The sequence below is a fragment of the Mytilus edulis genome, chromosome 12 (assembly GCF_963676685.1).
Source record: "Mytilus edulis chromosome 12, xbMytEdul2.2, whole genome shotgun sequence".
NCBI classification, from domain to species: domain Eukaryota; kingdom Metazoa; phylum Mollusca; class Bivalvia; order Mytilida; family Mytilidae; genus Mytilus; species Mytilus edulis.
The window spans coordinates 82057893-82076764 of record NC_092355.1 but is presented as its reverse complement, the minus strand read 5'-3'; the positions used below and the strand labels follow the sequence as shown (position 1 = coordinate 82076764).

General features: G+C 30.6%; 1 protein-coding gene across 1 annotated transcript in view; it reads right to left on the bottom strand.

The window, feature by feature from the left end:
- Positions 1-18872, bottom strand: part of LOC139499213 (uncharacterized) — a 327861-nt gene that overhangs the window by 37832 nt on the left and 271157 nt on the right. The window contains exons 8-11 of the mRNA XM_071287890.1: positions 13773-13871; positions 13113-13206; positions 12452-12545; positions 11717-11824 (exon numbers count right to left, since the gene is read on the bottom strand). Coding sequence (XP_071143991.1) covers positions 11717-11824; positions 12452-12529 — 186 coding nt within the window. The 5' untranslated portion in view covers positions 12530-12545; positions 13113-13206; positions 13773-13871. The remainder of the gene's footprint in view (positions 1-11716; positions 11825-12451; positions 12546-13112; positions 13207-13772; positions 13872-18872) is intronic.

Sequence of the window (18872 nt, the reverse complement as noted above, 5' to 3'; positions counted from 1 at the left end):
CTTTATATTGTTACATCCTATCATTCTCTATTCTTTATATTGTTGTATCCTATCATTCTCTATTCTTTATATTGTTGTACCCTATCATTCTCTATTCTTTAAATTGTTACACCCTATCATTCTGTATTCCTTATATTGTTGTACCCTATCATTATCTATTCTTTATATTGTTACACCCTATCATTCTCTATTCTTTACATTGTTACACCCTATCATTCTCTATTCTTTATATTGTTGTACCCTATCATTCTGTATTCTTTATATTGTTGTACCCTATCATTCTCTATTCTTTATATTATTGTACCCTATCATTCTCTATTCTTTATATTGTTGTACCCTATCATTCTCTATTCTTTATATTGTTACACCCTATCATTCTTTATTCCTTATTTTGTTACACCCTATCATTCTCTATTCTTTATATTGTTACACCCTATCATTCTGTATTCTTTATATTGTTGTACCCTATCATTCTCTATTCTTTATATTGTTACACCCTATCATTCTCTGTTCTTTATATTGTTGTACCCTATCATTCTCTATTCTTTATATTGTTGTACCCTATCATTCTCTATTCTTTATATTGTTACACCCTATCATTCTCTATTCTTTACATTGTTACACCCTATCATTCTCTATTCTTTATATTGTTGTACCCTATCATTCTCTATTCTTTATATTGTTGTACCCTATCATTATCTATTCTTTATATTGTTGTACCCTATCATTCTCTATTCTTTATATTGTTGTACCCTATCATCTATTCTTTATATTGTTGTACCCTATCATTCTCTATTCTTTATATTGTTACACCCTATCATTCTCTATTCTTTATATTGTTACACCCTATCATTCTCTATTCTTTATATTGTTGTACCCTATCATTCTCTATTCTTTATATTGTTACACCCTATCATTCTCTATTCTTTATAATGTTGTACCCTATCATTCTCTATTCTTTATATTGTTGTACCCTATCATTCTCTATTCTTTATATTGTTGTATCCTATCATTCTCTATTCTTTATATTGTTGTATCCTATCATTGTCTATTCTTTATATTGTTGTAACCTATCATTCTCTATTCTTTATATTGTTGTACCTTATCATTCTCTATTCTTTATATTGTTACACCCTATCATTCTTTATTCCTTATATTGTTACACCCTATCATTCTCTATTCTTTATATTGTTACACCCTATCATTCTCTATTCTTTATATTGTTACACCCTATCATTCTCTGTTCTTTATATTGTTACACCCTATCATTCTCTATTCTTTATATTGTTACACCCTATCATTCTCTATTCTTTATATTGTTGTATCCTATCATTCTCTATTCTTTATATTGTTGTACCCTATCATTCTCTATTCTTTATATTGTTGTACCCTATCATTCTCTATTCTTTATATTGTTACACCCTATCATTCTGTATTCTTTATATTGTTGTACCCTATCATTCTCTATTCTTTATATTGTTACACCCTATCATTCTGTATTCTTTATATTGTTTTACCCTATCATTCTATATTCTTTATATTGTTACACCCTATCATTCTCTATTCTTTATATTGTTACACCCTATCATTCTCTATTCTTTACATTGTTACACCCTATCACTCTCTATTCTTTATATTGTTGTACCCTATCATTCTCTATTCTTTATATTGTTGTACCCTATCATTCTCTATTCTTTACATTGTTGTACCCTATCATTCTCTATTGTTTATATTGTTGTACCCTACCATTCTCTATTCTTTATATTGTTACACCCTATCATTCTCTATTCTTTATATTGTTACACCCTATCATTCTCTATTCTTTATATTGTTACACCCTATCATTCACTATTCTTTATATTGTTGTACCCTATCATTCTCTATTCTTTATACTGTTGTACCCTATCATTCCCTATTCTTTATATTGTTGTACCCTATCATTCTTTATTCTTTGTATTGTTATACCCTATCATTCTCTATTCTTTATATTGTTGCACCCTATCACTCTCTATTCTTTATATTGTTGTACCCTATCATTCTCTATTCTTTATATTGTTGTACCCTATCATTCTCTATTCTTTATATTGTTGTACCCTTTCATTCTATATTCTTTATATTGTTGTACCCTATCATTCTCTATTCTTTATATTGTTGTACCCTATCATTGTCTATTCTTTATATTGTTGTAACCTATCATTATCTATTCTTTATATTGTTGTACCCTATCATCTATTCTTTATATTGTTGTACCCTATTATTATCTATTCTTTATATTGTTACACCCTATCATTCTCTATTCTTTATATTGTTGTACCCTATCATTCTCTATTCTTTATATTGTTGTACCCTATCATCTATTCTTTATATTGTTGTACCCTATCATTCTCTATTCTTTATATTGTTACACCCTATCATTCTCTATTCTTTATATTGTTTTACCCTATCATTCTCTATTCTTTATATTGTTGTATCCTATCATTCTCTATTCTTTATATTGTTGTACCCTATCATTCTCTATTCTTTATATTGTTGTACCCTATCATTCTATATTCTTTATATTGTTTTACCATATCATTCTCTATTCTTTATATTGTTGTATCCTATCATTCTCTATTGTTTATATTGTTACACCCTATCATTCTCTATTCTTTATATTGTTACACCCTATCATTCTCTATTCTTTATATTGTTACACCCTATCATTCTCTATTCTTTATATTGTTGTACCCTTTCATTCTATATTCTTTATATTGTTGTACCCTATCATTCTCTATTCTTTATATTGTTGTACCCTATCATCTATTCTTTATATTGTTGCACCCTATCATTCTCTATTCTTTATATTATTGTACCCTATCATTCTCTATTCTTTATATTGTTGTACCCTATCATTCTCTATTCTTTATATTGTTGTACCCTATCATTCTCTATTCTTTATATTGTTGTATCCTATCATTCTCTATTCTTTATATTGTTGTATCCTATCATTCTCTATTCTTTATATTGTTACACCCTATCATTCTCTATTCTTTATATTGTTGTACCCTATCATTCTCTATTCTTTATATTGTTGTACCCTATCATTTTCTATTCTTTATATTGTTGTATCCTATCATTCTCTATTCTTTATATTGTTGTATCCTATCATTCTCTATTCTTGATATTGTTGTACCTTATCATTCTCTATTCTTTATATTGTTACACCCTATCATTCTTTATTCCTTATATTGTTACACCCTATCATTCTCTATTCTTTATATTGTTGTACCCTATCATTCTCTATTGTTTATATTGTTGTACGCTATCATTCTCTATTCTTTATATTGTTGCACCCTATCAATCTCTATTCTTTATATTGTTTACCCTATCATTCTCTATTCTTTATATTGTTGTACCCTATCTATTCTTTATATTGTTGTACCCTATCATTCTCTTTTCTTTATATTGTTACACCCTATCATTTTCTATTCACAATATTGTTGCACCTTATCATTCCCTGTTGTTTATAAATGTTGTACCCTATCATTTTCTATTCTTTATATTGTTACACCTTATCATTCTCTATTCTTTATATTGTTGTATCCTATCATTCTCTATTCTTTATATTGTTACACCCTATCACTTTCTATTCACAATATTGTTGCACCTTATCATTCCCTGTTGTTTATAAATGTTGCAACCTATCATTCTCTATTCTTTATATTGTTGTACCCTATCATTATCTATTCTTTATATTGTTGTACCCTATCATTCTCTTTTCTTTATATTGTTGCTCCCTATCATTATCTATTCTTTATATTGTTGCACCCTATCATTCTCTATTCTTTATATTGTTGTACCCTTTCATTCTCTATTCTTTATATTGTTGTACCCTATCATTCTCTATTCTTTATATTGTTTACCCTATCATTCTCTTTTCTTTATACTGTTGCTCTCTATCATTATCTATTCTTTATATTGTTGTACCCTATCATTCTCTATTGTTTATATTGTTGTACCCTATCATTCTCTATTCTTTATATTGTTGTACCCTATCATTCTCTATTCTTTATATTGTTGCACCCTATCATTCTCTATTCTTTATATTGTTTACCCTATCATTCTCTATTCTTTATATTGTTGTACCCTATCATTATCTATTCTTTATATTGTTGTACCCTATCATTCTCTATTCTTTATATTGTTACACCCTATCATTTTCTATTCACAATATTGTTGCACCTTATCATTCCCTGTTGTTTATAAATGTTGTACCCTATCAATCTCTATTCTTTATATTGTTACACCCTATCATTCTCTATTCTTTATATTGTTGTACCCTATCATTCTCTATTCTTTATATTGTTGCTCCCTATCATTTTCTATTCTTTATATTGTTACACCCTATCATTCTCTATTCTTTATACAGTTGTACCCTATCATTCTCTATTCTTTATAATGTTGTACCCTATCATTCTCTATTCTTTATATTGTTGTAACCTATCATTATCTATTCTTTATATTGTTGCTCCCTATCATTCTCTATTCTTTATACAGTTGTACCCTATCATTCTCTATTCTTTATAATGTTGTACCCTATCATTCTCTATTCTTTATGTTGTTACCCCCTATCATTTTCTATTCACAATATTGTTGCACCTTATCATTCCCTGTTGTTTATAAATGTTGCACCCTATCATTCTCTATTCTTTATATTGTTGTACCCTATCATTATCTATTCTTTATATTGTTGTACCCTATCATTCTCTTTTCTTTATATTGTTGCTCCCTATCATTATCTATTCTTTATATTGTTGTACCCTATCATTCTCTATTCTTTATATTGTTTACCCTATCATTCTCTATTCTTTATATTGTTGTACCCTACCATTGTCTATTCTTGATATTGTTGTATCCTATCATTTTCTATTCTTTATATTGTTGTACCCTATCATTTTCTATTCTTTATAATGTTGCACCCTATCATTTCTATTCTTTATATTGTTACACCCTATCATTCTCTATTCTATATATTGTTGTACCCTACCATTGTCTATTCTTAATATTGTTGTATCCTATCATTTTCTATTCTTTATATTGTTACACCCTATCATTTTCTATTCTTTATAATGTTGCACCTTATCATTCTCTATTCTTTATATTGTTACACCCTATCATTCTTTATTCCTTATTTTGTTACACCCTATCATTCTCTATTCTTTATATTGTTACACCCTATCATTCTCTATTCTTTATATTGTTACACCCTATCATTCTCTATTCTTTATATTGTTACACCCTATCATTCTCTATTCTTTATATTGTTGTACCCTATCATTCTCTATTCTTTATATTGTTGCACCCTATCATTCTCTATTCTTTATAATGTTGTACCCTATCATTCTCTATTCTTTATATTGTTGTACCCTATCATTCTCTATTCTTTATATTGTTGTATCCTATCATTCTCTATTCTTTATATTGTTGTACCCTATCATTGGATCTCTATTCTTGTTATTTTTGTTTTAATTAATTGTTTTGCCCATTTCTCTCCATTCCTAATGTGTGTTTGTCCTATATCTGTAAAATCTATGAACCCCCTCCACACCCTCCTTTATCTGTATTTCCTTTAAATCTAAACCCTCCTATATATTATCATTCCACACCCTTCTATATCTGTGTGCTTCCTCTACACCACCTTCCTCTATATCTGTATAACCTATCCACATCCTTCTATATCTGTATTACTCATCCACACCTTCCTGTATCTGTATTTCCAATCCACACCCTTCTGTATCTGTATAACCCATTCACACCCGCCTATATCTGTTAAACCCATCCACACTTTCCTATATCTATATTACTCATCTACACCCTCCTATATATGTGTGCCTCATTCACACCTTCCTATATCTGTACAACCTATACACACCCTCCTTATATCTGTATTACTCATCCACAACCTCCTGTATCTGTATAACCCATCCACACCCTCCTATATTTGTATACCCTATGTATAAAAACTGGGGTACCACAAGGTTCTATCCTGGGCCCTCTGTTATTTATTTTATATATCAATGATTTACCACTTAATATAGAACATTCATTAATAGATGTATATGCAGATGATTCTACATTACATTGTAAAGGTAATAATTTACTTCAGTTAACTTCTAACCTTCAAAATGATATTCATGTAATTGAAAACTGGTGTTCGCAAAATTGTATGAAATTAAATGCCAAAAAGTGTAAATCAATGATTATTGGTTCAAAACAAAGGCTTTGTTCAACTGGAAACAGTTTAGATATCAATATTTCAAATGAACAAATAGAAAATGTAGATTGTGAAAAACTTCTTGGTTTATATATTGACAAAAACCTAAGTTGGAATCAGCAGATAGATAAAATGTCATGTACTATATCAAACAGAATCAATTTATTACAAAAGATAAGAAAATATTTACCTATGCATATACGTATTATCTATTTTAATGCTTATATTCTGCCATTATTTGATTATTGTTGCAATATATGGGGAAGCTGTTGTGAAAGTGGAATAAATAAACTAAATAAGTTATTAAAGAAATCTGCTAGGGTTATAGTAGAAGCTGACATAATGACATCATCCAGTTTATTGTTTAATAGTTTACACTGGTTAAATATGGAAAAACGCATTCAATACCAAAAGGCAATACTTGTATTTAAATCATTAAATGGTATGGTTCCTAACTATTTACAAGAAAATTTTCATTTTACTGATAATCAAAATTATAACTTACGTTCAGCTGATGAAAAACTATTAAATCTTCCAAAACCAAAAACAAATTTTTTAAAGAAAACATTTACATATTCAGGTTCTCAAATATGGAACAGTTTACCAAATGAAATAAAAATGAATAATACACTTGTATCTTTTAAAACAAAATGTTACAAATTTTTCATCAATTGTGCAAATTAATATGCTTTTTCATTATTATTTAAATACAATTGTATATTGTGTATAATATAACTTTATAATACTCTATGTACTTATAAATATGTTATTATTATTTTGAGGACTCTCAGGAAGATTAGTTTTAACTAATGGGATCATCCTCTTGAAATAAAGATTATTTATTTATTTATTTTATTTATTTACCCTCCTATATCTGTATACCCCATCCACTCCCTCCTATATCTGTATACCCTATGTATACCCTCCTATATCTCTTTACCACGTCCATACCCTCCTATATTTGTATACCCAATGTATACCCTCCTATATCTGTATACCACATCCACATCCTCCTATATTGGTGTACCCTATGTATACCCTCCTATATCTGTATACCTTATTTCTACCCTCCTATATCTGTATACGCTATGTATACCCTCCTATATCTGTATACCCTTCCACACCCTCCTATATTTGTAAACCCAATGTATACCCTCCTATATCTGTATACCCTATCCACATCCTCCTATATTTGTAAACCCTATATATACCCTCCTATATCTGTATACCCTATCCACATCCTCCTATATTTGTAAACCCTATATATACCCTCCTATATCTGTATACCTTATTTCTACCCTCCTATATCTGTATACCCTATGTATACCCTCCTATATCTGTATACCCTTCCACACCCTCCTATATTTGTAAACCCAATGTATACCCTCCTATATCTGTATACCCTATCCACATCCTCCTATATTTGTAAACCCTATATATACCCTCCTATATCTGTATACCCTATCCACATCCTCCTATATTTGTAAATCCTATATATACCCTCCTATATCTGTATACCCTATCCACATCCTCCTATATTTGTAAACCCTATGTATACCCTCCTATATCTGTATACCTTATTTCTACCCTCCTATATCTGTACACCCTATGTATACCCTCCTATATCTGTATACCCTTCCACACCCTCCTATATTTGTATACCCAATGTATACCCTCCTATATCTGTATACCACATCCACATCCTCCTATATTGGTAAACCCTATGTATACCCTCCTATATCTGTATACCTTATTTCTACCCTCCTATATCTGTATACCCTATGTATACCCTCCTATATCTGTATACCCTTCCACACCCTCCTATATTTGTAAACCCAATGTATACCCTCCTATATCTGTATACCCTATCCACATCCTCCTATATTTGTAAACCCTATATATACCCTCCTATATCAGTATACCCTATCCACATCCTCCTATATTTGTAAACCCTATGTATACCCTCCTATATCTGTATACTCTATGTATACCCTCCTATATCTGTATACTCTATGTATACCCTCCTATATCTGTATACTCTATGTATACCCTCCTATATCTGTATACCCCATCCACACCCATCTCGTGATAGTATAATTGTTGTTTGCGTTGTGTTTTGAATAGAGAAAAAGACGTCTATACAAATGGATGATTTAATGCTGGAATACAATGGCGTTAATACATATCAACAATGACGTTACATATAGAGAGCGGTAACGTGTATAAGTACATGTATGAATCCCGCGTAATGTGATTGTCTCTATTTATCCTCGACACCCTCCCATATGTGTATACCCTAGGTATACCCTCCTATATCTGTATACCTTATTTCTACCCTCCTACATCTGTATACCCTATGTATACCCTCCTATATCTGTATACCTTATTTCTACCCTCCTATATCTGTATACCCTATGTATACCCTCCTATATCTGTATACCTTATTTCTACCCTCCTATATTTGTATACCCTATGTTTACCCTCCTATATTTGTATACCCTATCCACACCCTCCTATATCTGTATACCCTATTTCTACCCTCCTACATTTGTATACCCGATTTCTACCCTTCTATATTTGTATACCCTATTTCTACCCTCCTATATCTGTATACCCTATCCACACCCTCCTATATCTGTATACCCCATCCACACCCACCTATATCTGTATACCCCATCCACACCCTCCTATATCTGTATGCCCTTTTTCTACCCTCCTATATTTGTATACCCTATGTATACCCCATCCACACCCTCCTATATTTGTATACCCTATGTATACCCTCCTATATATCTATACCTTATTTCTACCCTCCTATGTCTGTATACCCTATGTATACCCTCCTATATATGTATACCTTATTTCTACCCTCTTATGTCTGTATACCCTATGTATACCATCCTATATATGTAAACCTTATTTCTACCCTCCTATGTCTGTATACCCTATGTATACCCTCCTATATATGTATACCTTATTTCTACCCTCCTATATTTGTAAACCCTATGCATCCCGTACTATATCTGTATACCCTATCCACACCCTCCTATATCTGTATACCCCATCAACACCTCCTATATTTGTAAACCCTATGTATACCCTCCTATATCTGTATACCTTATTTCTACCCTCCTATATCTGTATACCATATGTATACCCTCCTATATCTGTAAACCCCATCCACACCCTCCTATATTTGTATACCCTATTTCTACCCTCCTATATTTGTATACCCTTTTTCTACCCTCCTATATTTCTATACCCTATGTATACCCTCCTATATCTGTATACCCCATCCACACCCTCCTATATGTGTATATCCAATGTATACCCTCCTTTATCTGTATACCTTATTTCTACCCTCCTGTATTTGTATACCCTTTTTCTACCCTCCTATATTTCTATACCCTATGTATACCCTCCTATATGTGTATACCCAATGTATACCCTCCTATATCTGTATACCTTATTTCTACCCTCCTATATTTGTATACCCTATGTTTACCCTCCTATATTTGTATACCCTATTTCTACCCTCCTACATTTGTATACCCGATTTCTACCCTTCTATATTTATATACCCTATTTCTACCCTCCTATATCTGTATACCCTATCCACACCCTCCTATATCTGTATACCCCATCCACACCCACCTATATCTGTATGCCCTTTTTCTACCCTCCTATATTTGTATGCCCTATGTATACCCTCCTATATCTGTATACCCCATCCACACCCTCCTATATTTGTATACCCTATGTATACCCTCCTATATATCTATACCTTATTTCTACCCTCCTATGTCTGTATACCCTATGTATACCCTCCTATATATGTATACCTTATTTCTACCCTCTTATGTCTGTATACCCTATGTATACCCTCCTATATATGTATACCTTATTTCTACCCTCCTATATCTGTATACCCCATCCACACCCTCCTATATTTGTATACCCTATGTAGACCCTCCTATATATCTATACCTTATTTCTACCCTCCTATGTCTGTATACCCTATGTATACCCTCCTATATATGTATACCTTATTTCTACCCTCTTATGTCTGTATACCCTATGTATACCCTCCTATATATGTATACCTTATTTCTACCCTCCTATGTCTGTATACCCTATGTATACCCTCCTATATATGTAAAAACTTATTTTACCCTCCTATATCTGTATACCACATCCACACCCTCCTATATCTGTATATCTTATTTCTACCCTCCTATATCTGTTTACCATATCCACACCCTCCTATATTTGTAAGCCCTATGTATACCCTCCTATATCTGTATACCTTATTTCTACCCTCCTATATCTGTATACCCTATGTATACCCTCCTATATCTGTATACCCCATCCACACCCTCCTATATTTGTATATCCTATTTCTACCCTCCTATATTTGTATACCCTATTTCTACCCTTCTATATCTGTATACCCTATTTCTACCCTCCTATATTTGTATACCCTATTTCTACCCTTCTATATCTGTATACCCTATTTCTACCCTCCTATATTTGTATACCCTATTTCTACCCTTCTATATCTGTATACCCTATTTCTACCCTCCTATATTTGTATACCCTATTTCTACCCTCCTATATCTGTATATAGTTATTTTACAGCATTTCATAGTTTTTAGTGTTTATCTTTTATGTTGTGTGGCACAAGGTTTAAGCATCCAAGAATGTCATAAATGCAACTTTTCAATGTGGAATGCCAAATCCGACGTTAAATAATGGCCGCCATTACGTGTTGACAACGTCGTCTAGTGAACCGTATCATTGAGTGCTGAAATTCTTACTCAGGCGCTTCCGGTTGTCCTACTGGTATTGTTCAAATAAGGAAATAAATAGATTAGGACATTTATCTCTTGACACTAAACAGCTTTGTAGAAATTGTCTCCATAGGATCATCTCTTTCAAATTATTGCATTAAATATTTTCAAACTGCCAACAATATGAAATAATTAAGAAATTTTTATTTCCCCCTTATTGAATCCATATAAATATTGTCTAGTAGTGTTTATTCGTGTATATAAAGGTTGTTTCACCCATCATAAAGATTATCTGTCATTGCCCACCTCACATCTGTTTGAATATATAAACACATGGTGAACGAATGTCAATGCATTGCTAAGACTGTTTTGATATTATCACATAACTTTGTTATAGTTGTCATGACAACGGATTGGTGTAAGTTTTGTTTGACAATTTGTTTGTTTACACTGACTTTAATTACAGCTAGTATGATAGTCTATGTGTTTTGTAGTAAAATTTAGACATTCAAGTCTATATAACTTTTTCATATTTTAAGTCCAATTTAAATTATCATATGATTTTTAACTATAGCCGTGAAAAAGATTTAATTTGACCAAGCATATGTTATACATCATTTTAGTGATTTATTACTTAATAGTTGAACACTGGTCATATACTATAAAATATTACCTTACGTGTTGTAACCAAGGGACTTGCACCTCCTTGTTCAACCAGACATCTTGTGATCTGTAGATGTCCCCCCTGAGCAGCATAATGTAAAGCTGTGGATCCATCGCTCTATAATATAACCAAATAACATGTAACTATTATGTACAATACTTTGTTATCAATATCAATAATATACAACATATCCTACAACTGACATTAAAACTTGTCTGATAAACTGGACAATGTTGTGTAATAAATATAAACTAAATATATATCACATGAATCAGTGGTCACAACTGAATAAAATGACCAGTCACACTTGTATTTATATTGTATATAAACAATAAATAAACAAGTTTTGTTGTGAAATGTCAAGACTTCCATAAAACCTGATATCTTAAAAAAAAAATTTTTTTCAAGAAATGTGTAAAATTATTATATCAATGGATTCAGTAGAAAAAAACAAGTAAAATGAGACCCCACTTTATATGATTGTTACAAATCTTTGTTCATTAAAACTGTCTAATTAACAACAGGAATTAGTGTAGATTCAGTATAATCATTCATTTTAATAAAAAAAAAAATTTAAGAAACATGAAAAGGAGTAATATTTTCTAATTCAGAACAATAATACGAGTAAAATGAGACCCCACTTGATATAATTATTACACATATTTGTTCATTAAACTTGTCTGATTAACAACATGAGTTTGTGTAGATTAATAGTAATGTGATCAGACTAAGTAGATAACATACATGTGTGATGTCGATCTTACATCCTGTATCAATGAGGAGTCTACAGACCTCCAGACGTCCCCACTCGGCAGCAAACATTAATGCTGTCCATCCTCTACTCTGGAATAATACAACTGACATCAAAACTTGTCTGATAAACTGGACAATGTTGTGTAATAAATATAAACAAAATATATATCACATGAATCAGTGGTCAAAACTGAATAAAATGACCAGTCACACTTGTATTTATATTGTATATAAACAAACAATAAACATGTTTTGTTGTGAAATGTCAAAACTTCCATTAAACCTGATATCTTAAAAAAATATTTTTTTCAAGAAATGTGTAAAATAATTATATCAATGGATTCAGGAGAACAAAACAAGTAAAATGAGACCCCACTTTATATGTTTCTTACAAATATTTGTTCATTAAACCTGTCTTATTAACAACAGAATTAAGTGTAGATTCAGTATAATTGATCATTTTAATAAAAAAAAAAAAATTTTAAGAAACATGAAAAGGAGTTATATTTTCTAATTCAGAACAATAATACGAGTAAAATGAGACCCCACTTTATATAATTATTACAAATATTTGTTCATTAAACCTGTCTAATTAACAACATGATTTAGTGTAGATTAATAGTAATGTGATCAGACTAAGTAGATAACATACTGTTGTGGTGTCGATCTTACATCCTGTATCAATGAGGAGTCTACAGATCTCCAGGTGTCCTCCCCCGGCAGCAAACATTAATGCTGTCCATCCTCTATCCTGGAATAATACAACTGACATCAAAACTTGTCTGATAAACTGGACAATGTTGTGTAATAAATATAAACAAAATATATATCACATGAATCAGTGGTCAAAACTGAATAAAATGACCAGTCACACTTGTATTTATATTGTATATAAACAATAAATAAACATGTTTTGTTGTGAAATGTCAAAACTTCCATAAAACCTGATATCTTAAAAAAAATATTTTTTTCAAGAAATGTGTAAAATAATTATATCAATGGATTCAGTAGAACAAAACAAACAAAATGAGACCCCACTTTATATGATTCTTACAAATATTTGTTCGTTAAAACTGTCTAATTAACAACAGGTTTCATGTAGATTCAGTATAATCATTCATTTTAATAAAAAAAAATTTTTTTAAAGAAACTTGAAAAAAGTTATATTTTCTGATTCAGAACAATAATATGAGTAAAATGAGACCCCACTTTATATGATTCTTACAAATATTTGTTCATTAAACTTGTCTAATTAACAACATGATTTAGTGTAGATTAATAGTAATGTGATCAGACTAAGTAGATAACATACTGATATGATGTCGATCTTACATCCTCTATCAATGAGGAGACGACAGACCTCCAGGTGTCCTTCCCTGGCAGCAAACATTAATGCTGTCCATCCATCAACCTGGAATAATACAACTGACATCAAAACTTGTCTGATAAACTGGACAATGTTGTGTAATAAATATAAACTAAATATATATCACATGAATCAGTGGTCAAAACTGAATAAAATGACCAGTCACACTTGTATTTATATTGTATATAAACAATAAATAAACATGTTTTGTTGTGAAATGTCAAAACTTCCATAAAACCTGATATCTTAAAAAAAATATTTTTTTCAAGAAATGTGTAAAATAATTATATCAATGGATTCAGTAGAACAAAACAAGTAAAATGAGATCCCACTTTATATGATTCTTACAAATATTTGTTCATTAAAACTGTCTAATTAACAACATGAATTAGTGTAGATTCAGTATCATTGTTCATTTTAATAAAATATTTTTTTTAAGAAACATGAAAAAGAGTAATATTTTCTTATTCAGAACAATAATACGAGTAAAATGAGACCCCACTTGATAAAATTATTACAAATATTTGTTCATTAAACTGTCTAATTAACAACATGATTTAGTGTAGATTAATAGTAATGTGATCAGACTAAGTAGATAACATACTGTATCTGTGATGTCCATCTTACATCCTCTATCAATGAGGAGACGACAGATCTCCAGGTATCCATTCAAGGCAGCCTTCATTAATGCTGTCCGTCCATACTTCTGGAATAATACAACTGACATCAAAACTTGTCTGATAAACTGAACAATGTTGTGTAATAAATATAAACAAAATATATATCACATGAATCAGTGGTCAAAACTGAATAAAATGACCAGTCACACTTGTATTTATATTGATCATAAACAACAAATAAACAACTGTTGGTTTTTTTTGTGAGATGTCAAAACTTCCATCAGAACTGTCGTGTTAATTTTTTTTTTTTTTTTTTTTTAAGAAATGAACAAAATATTTATATCAATGGATTCATTACAATTCTCTGAGTAAAATGACATATCACTTTATATAATTCTAACAAGTATTTGTTAATATAATGATTAAATCTGTCTGATTAACATGATTCAGAATAATGATCAATTTTTTAAAAAGTAACTTTTTCAAAGAAATATGAAAAATAGTTACATTTCCTGATTTAGTACAAGGAGACAAACAAAATGAGACCCCACTTTATATGATTCTTACAAATATTTGTTGTCCATTCAACCTGTCTAATTAACAACATAATTTTGTATATATTAAGGAAAGTGGTCAAAGTGAAGCAATAACATACATGTGTGATATTTGTTTTACACGCTGTAAAACCTTGGTGTAAAAAATGTTCTTGTAAATATTCAAAGTAAGAACTTTATCAACTATAATTCAAAACAAACAAAAACAATTAATGAGAGAAAAAAATACCTTTACATACTTTTTTTCTTTCATTTAAACTGTTAAATTAAAAACAGATTTTGATTTAATATCAAATTCAGTATAATGATATAAATATCAGTTTCCATACAGATATATTATTATATTATGTTCAGAAGTAACTTGTAGTTATGTGTTTTATTCTGCTAATGTACAATCTGTTATGTTCTGAGGTACCTTGTAGTTATGTGTTTTATACTGCTAATGTACAATCTGTTATGTTCTGAAGTAACTTGCAGTTGTATATTTTATACTGCTGATGTACAATCTGTTATGTTCTGAAGAAACTTGTAGTTATGTGTTTTATACTGCTTATGTATAATCTGTTTTGTTCTGAAGTAACTTGCAGTTGTATATTTTATACTGCTGATGTACAATCTGTTATGTTCTGAGGTAACTTGTAGTTATGTGTTTTATACTGCTAGTGTACAATCTGTTATGCTCTGAAGTAATTTGTGGTTGTGTGTTTTATACTGCTAATGTACAATCTGTTATGTTCTGAAGTAACTTGTAGTTGTGTGTTTTATACTGCTAATGTACAATCTGTTATGTTCTGAAGTAACTTGTGGTTGTGTGTTTTATACTGCTAATGTACAATCTGTTATGTTCTGAAGTAACTTGTGGTTGTGTGTTTTATACTGCTAATGTACAAATTGTTATGTTCTGAAGTAACTTGTGAATGTATGTTTATACTGCTTATGTACAATCTGTTATGTTTTGAAATAACTTGTAGTTATGTTTTATACTGCTAATGTACAATCTGTTATGTTCTGAAGTAACTTGTGGTTGTTTATTTTATACTGCTAATGTACAATCTGTTATGTTCTGAAGTAACTTGTAATTGTGTGTTTTATACTGCTAATGTACAATCTGTTATGTTCTGAAGTAACTTGTGGTTGTGTGTTTTATACTGCTAATGTACAATCTGTTATGTTCTGAAGTAACTTGTGGTTGTGTGTTTTATACTGCTAGTGTACAATCTATTATGTTCTGAAGTAACTTGTAGTTGTGTGTTTTATACTGCTAATGTACAATCTGTTATGTTCTGAAGTAACTTGTAGTTGTGTGTTTTATACTGCTAATGTACAATCTGTTATGTTCTGAAGTAACTTGTAGTTGTGTGTTTTATACTGCTAATGTACAATCTGTTATGTTCTGAAGTAACTTGTGGTTGTGTGTTTTATACTGCTAGTGTACAATCTATTATGTTCTGAAGTAACTTGTAGTTGTGTGTTTTATACTGCTAATGTACAATCTGTTATGTTCTGAAGTAACTTGTGGTTGTGTGTTTTATACTGCTAATGTACAATCTGTTATGTTCTGAAGTAACTTGTAGTTGTGTGTTTTATACTGCTAATGTACAATCTGTTATGTTCTGTGCAGTAACTTGTAGTTGTGTGTTTTATACTGCTAGTGTACAATCTGTTATGTTCTGAAATAACATGTAGCTATGTGTTTTATACTGCTATTGTACAATCTGTTATGTTCTTAGGTTAATTTGTAGTTGTATATTTTATACTGCTTGTGTACAATCTGTTATGTTCTGAGGTAACTTGTAGTTGTATATTTTATACTGCTTGTGTACAATCTGTTATGTTCTGAGGTAACTTGTATTTGTATGTTTATACTGCTTGTGTACAATCTGTTATGTTCTGAAGTAACTTGTAGTTATGTGTTTTATACTGCTTATGTACAATCTGTTATGTTCTGAGGTAACTTGCAGTTGTGTGTGTTATACTGCTTGTGTACAATCTGTTATGTTCTGAGGTAACTTGTATTTGTATGTTTATACTGCTTGTGTACAATCTGTTATGTTCTGAAGTAACTTGTAGTTATGTGTTTTATACTGCTTATGTACAATCTGTTATGTTCTGAGGTAACTTGCAGTTGTGTGTGTTATACTGCTTGTGTACAATCTGTTATGTTCTGAGGTAACTTGTATTTGTATGTTTATACTGCTTGTGTACAATCTGTTATGTTCTGAAGTAATTTGTAGTTATGTGTATGATACTGCTGGTGTAAAATCTGTGATGTTCTGAGGTAACTTGCAGTTGTGTGTTTTATACTGCTTGTGTACAATCTGTGTTGTTCTTGGGTAACTTGTAGTTGTATATTTTATAATGCTTGTGTACAATTTGTTATGTTCTGAAGTTATTTGTAGTTGTGTGTTTTATACTGCTAATGTACAATCTGTAATGTTCTGAAGTAATTTGCAGTTGTATATTTTATACTGCTGTTGTACAATCTGTTATGTTCTGAGGTAACTTGTAGTTATGTGTTTTATACTGCTAATGTACAATCTGTTATGCTCAGAAGTAATTTGTAGTTGTGTGTTTTATACTGCTGGTGTACAATCTGTTATGTTCTGAAGTAACATGTATTTGTATGTTTATATTGCTTATGTACAATCTGTTATGTTCTGATTTACTTGTTGTTGTGTGTTTTATACTGCTAATGTACAATCTGTTATGTTCTGAAGTAACTTGTAGTTGTGTGTTTTATACTGCTTATGTACAATCTGTTATATTCTGAGGTAACTTGTAGTTGTATCTTTTATACTGCTGGTGTACTATCTGTTATGTTCTGAAGTCATTTGTGGTTGTGTGTTTTATACTGCTGGTGTACTATCTGTTATGTTCTGAAGTAACTTGTGGTTGTGTGTTTTATACTGCTAATGTCCAATCTGTTATGTTCTGAGGTAACTTGTAGTTGTGTTATTTATACTGCTGGTGCACAATCTGTTATGTTCTGAAGTAACTTGCAGTTGTATATTTTATACTGCTGGTGTACTATCTGTTATGTTCTGAAGTAACTTGTGGTTGTGTGTTTTATACTGCTAATGCACAATCTGTTATATTCTGAAGTAACTTGTGTGTTTTATACTGCTGGTGTACAATCTGTTATGTTCTAAAGTAACATGCAGTTATGTGTTTTATATGCCTTATGTACAATTTGTTCTTTTCTGAAGTAACTTGCAGTTGTGTTTTATACTGCAGGTGTACAATCTGGTATATTCTGAAGTAACTTGCAGTTATGTGTTTTATACTGCTGATGTACAATCTGTTTTGTTCTGAAGTAACTTGTAGTTGTGTGTTTTATACTGCTGGTGTACAATCTGTTATGTTCTGAAGTAATTTGTTGTTGTGTGCTTCATATGTCTTATGTACAATTTGTTCTGTTCTGAAGTAACTTGCAGTTGTGTTTTATACTGCAGGTGTACAATCTGTTATGTTCTGAAGTAATTTGTTGTTGTTTGTTTTATATTTCTGATGTACAATTTGTTCTGTTCTGAGTAACTTGTAGTTGTGTGTTTTTTTACTGTTTTATGTACAATTTGTTATGTTCTGAAGTAACTTCTAGTTGTGTGTTTTAAACTGCTGGTGTACAATTTGTTATGGTCTGAAGTAATTTGTTGTTGTGTGTTTTATATTTCTTATGTACAATTTGTTCTGTTCTGAAGTAACTTGTGTGTTTTATACTGCTGGTGTACAATCTGTTCTGTTCTGAAGTAACTTGTAGTTGTGTGTTTTTTTACTGTTTTTTTACTGTTTATGTACAATTTGTTCTGTCCTGAAGTAACTTGTAGTTGTGTGTTTTTTTACTGCTTATGTACAATCTGTTATGTTCTGAAGCA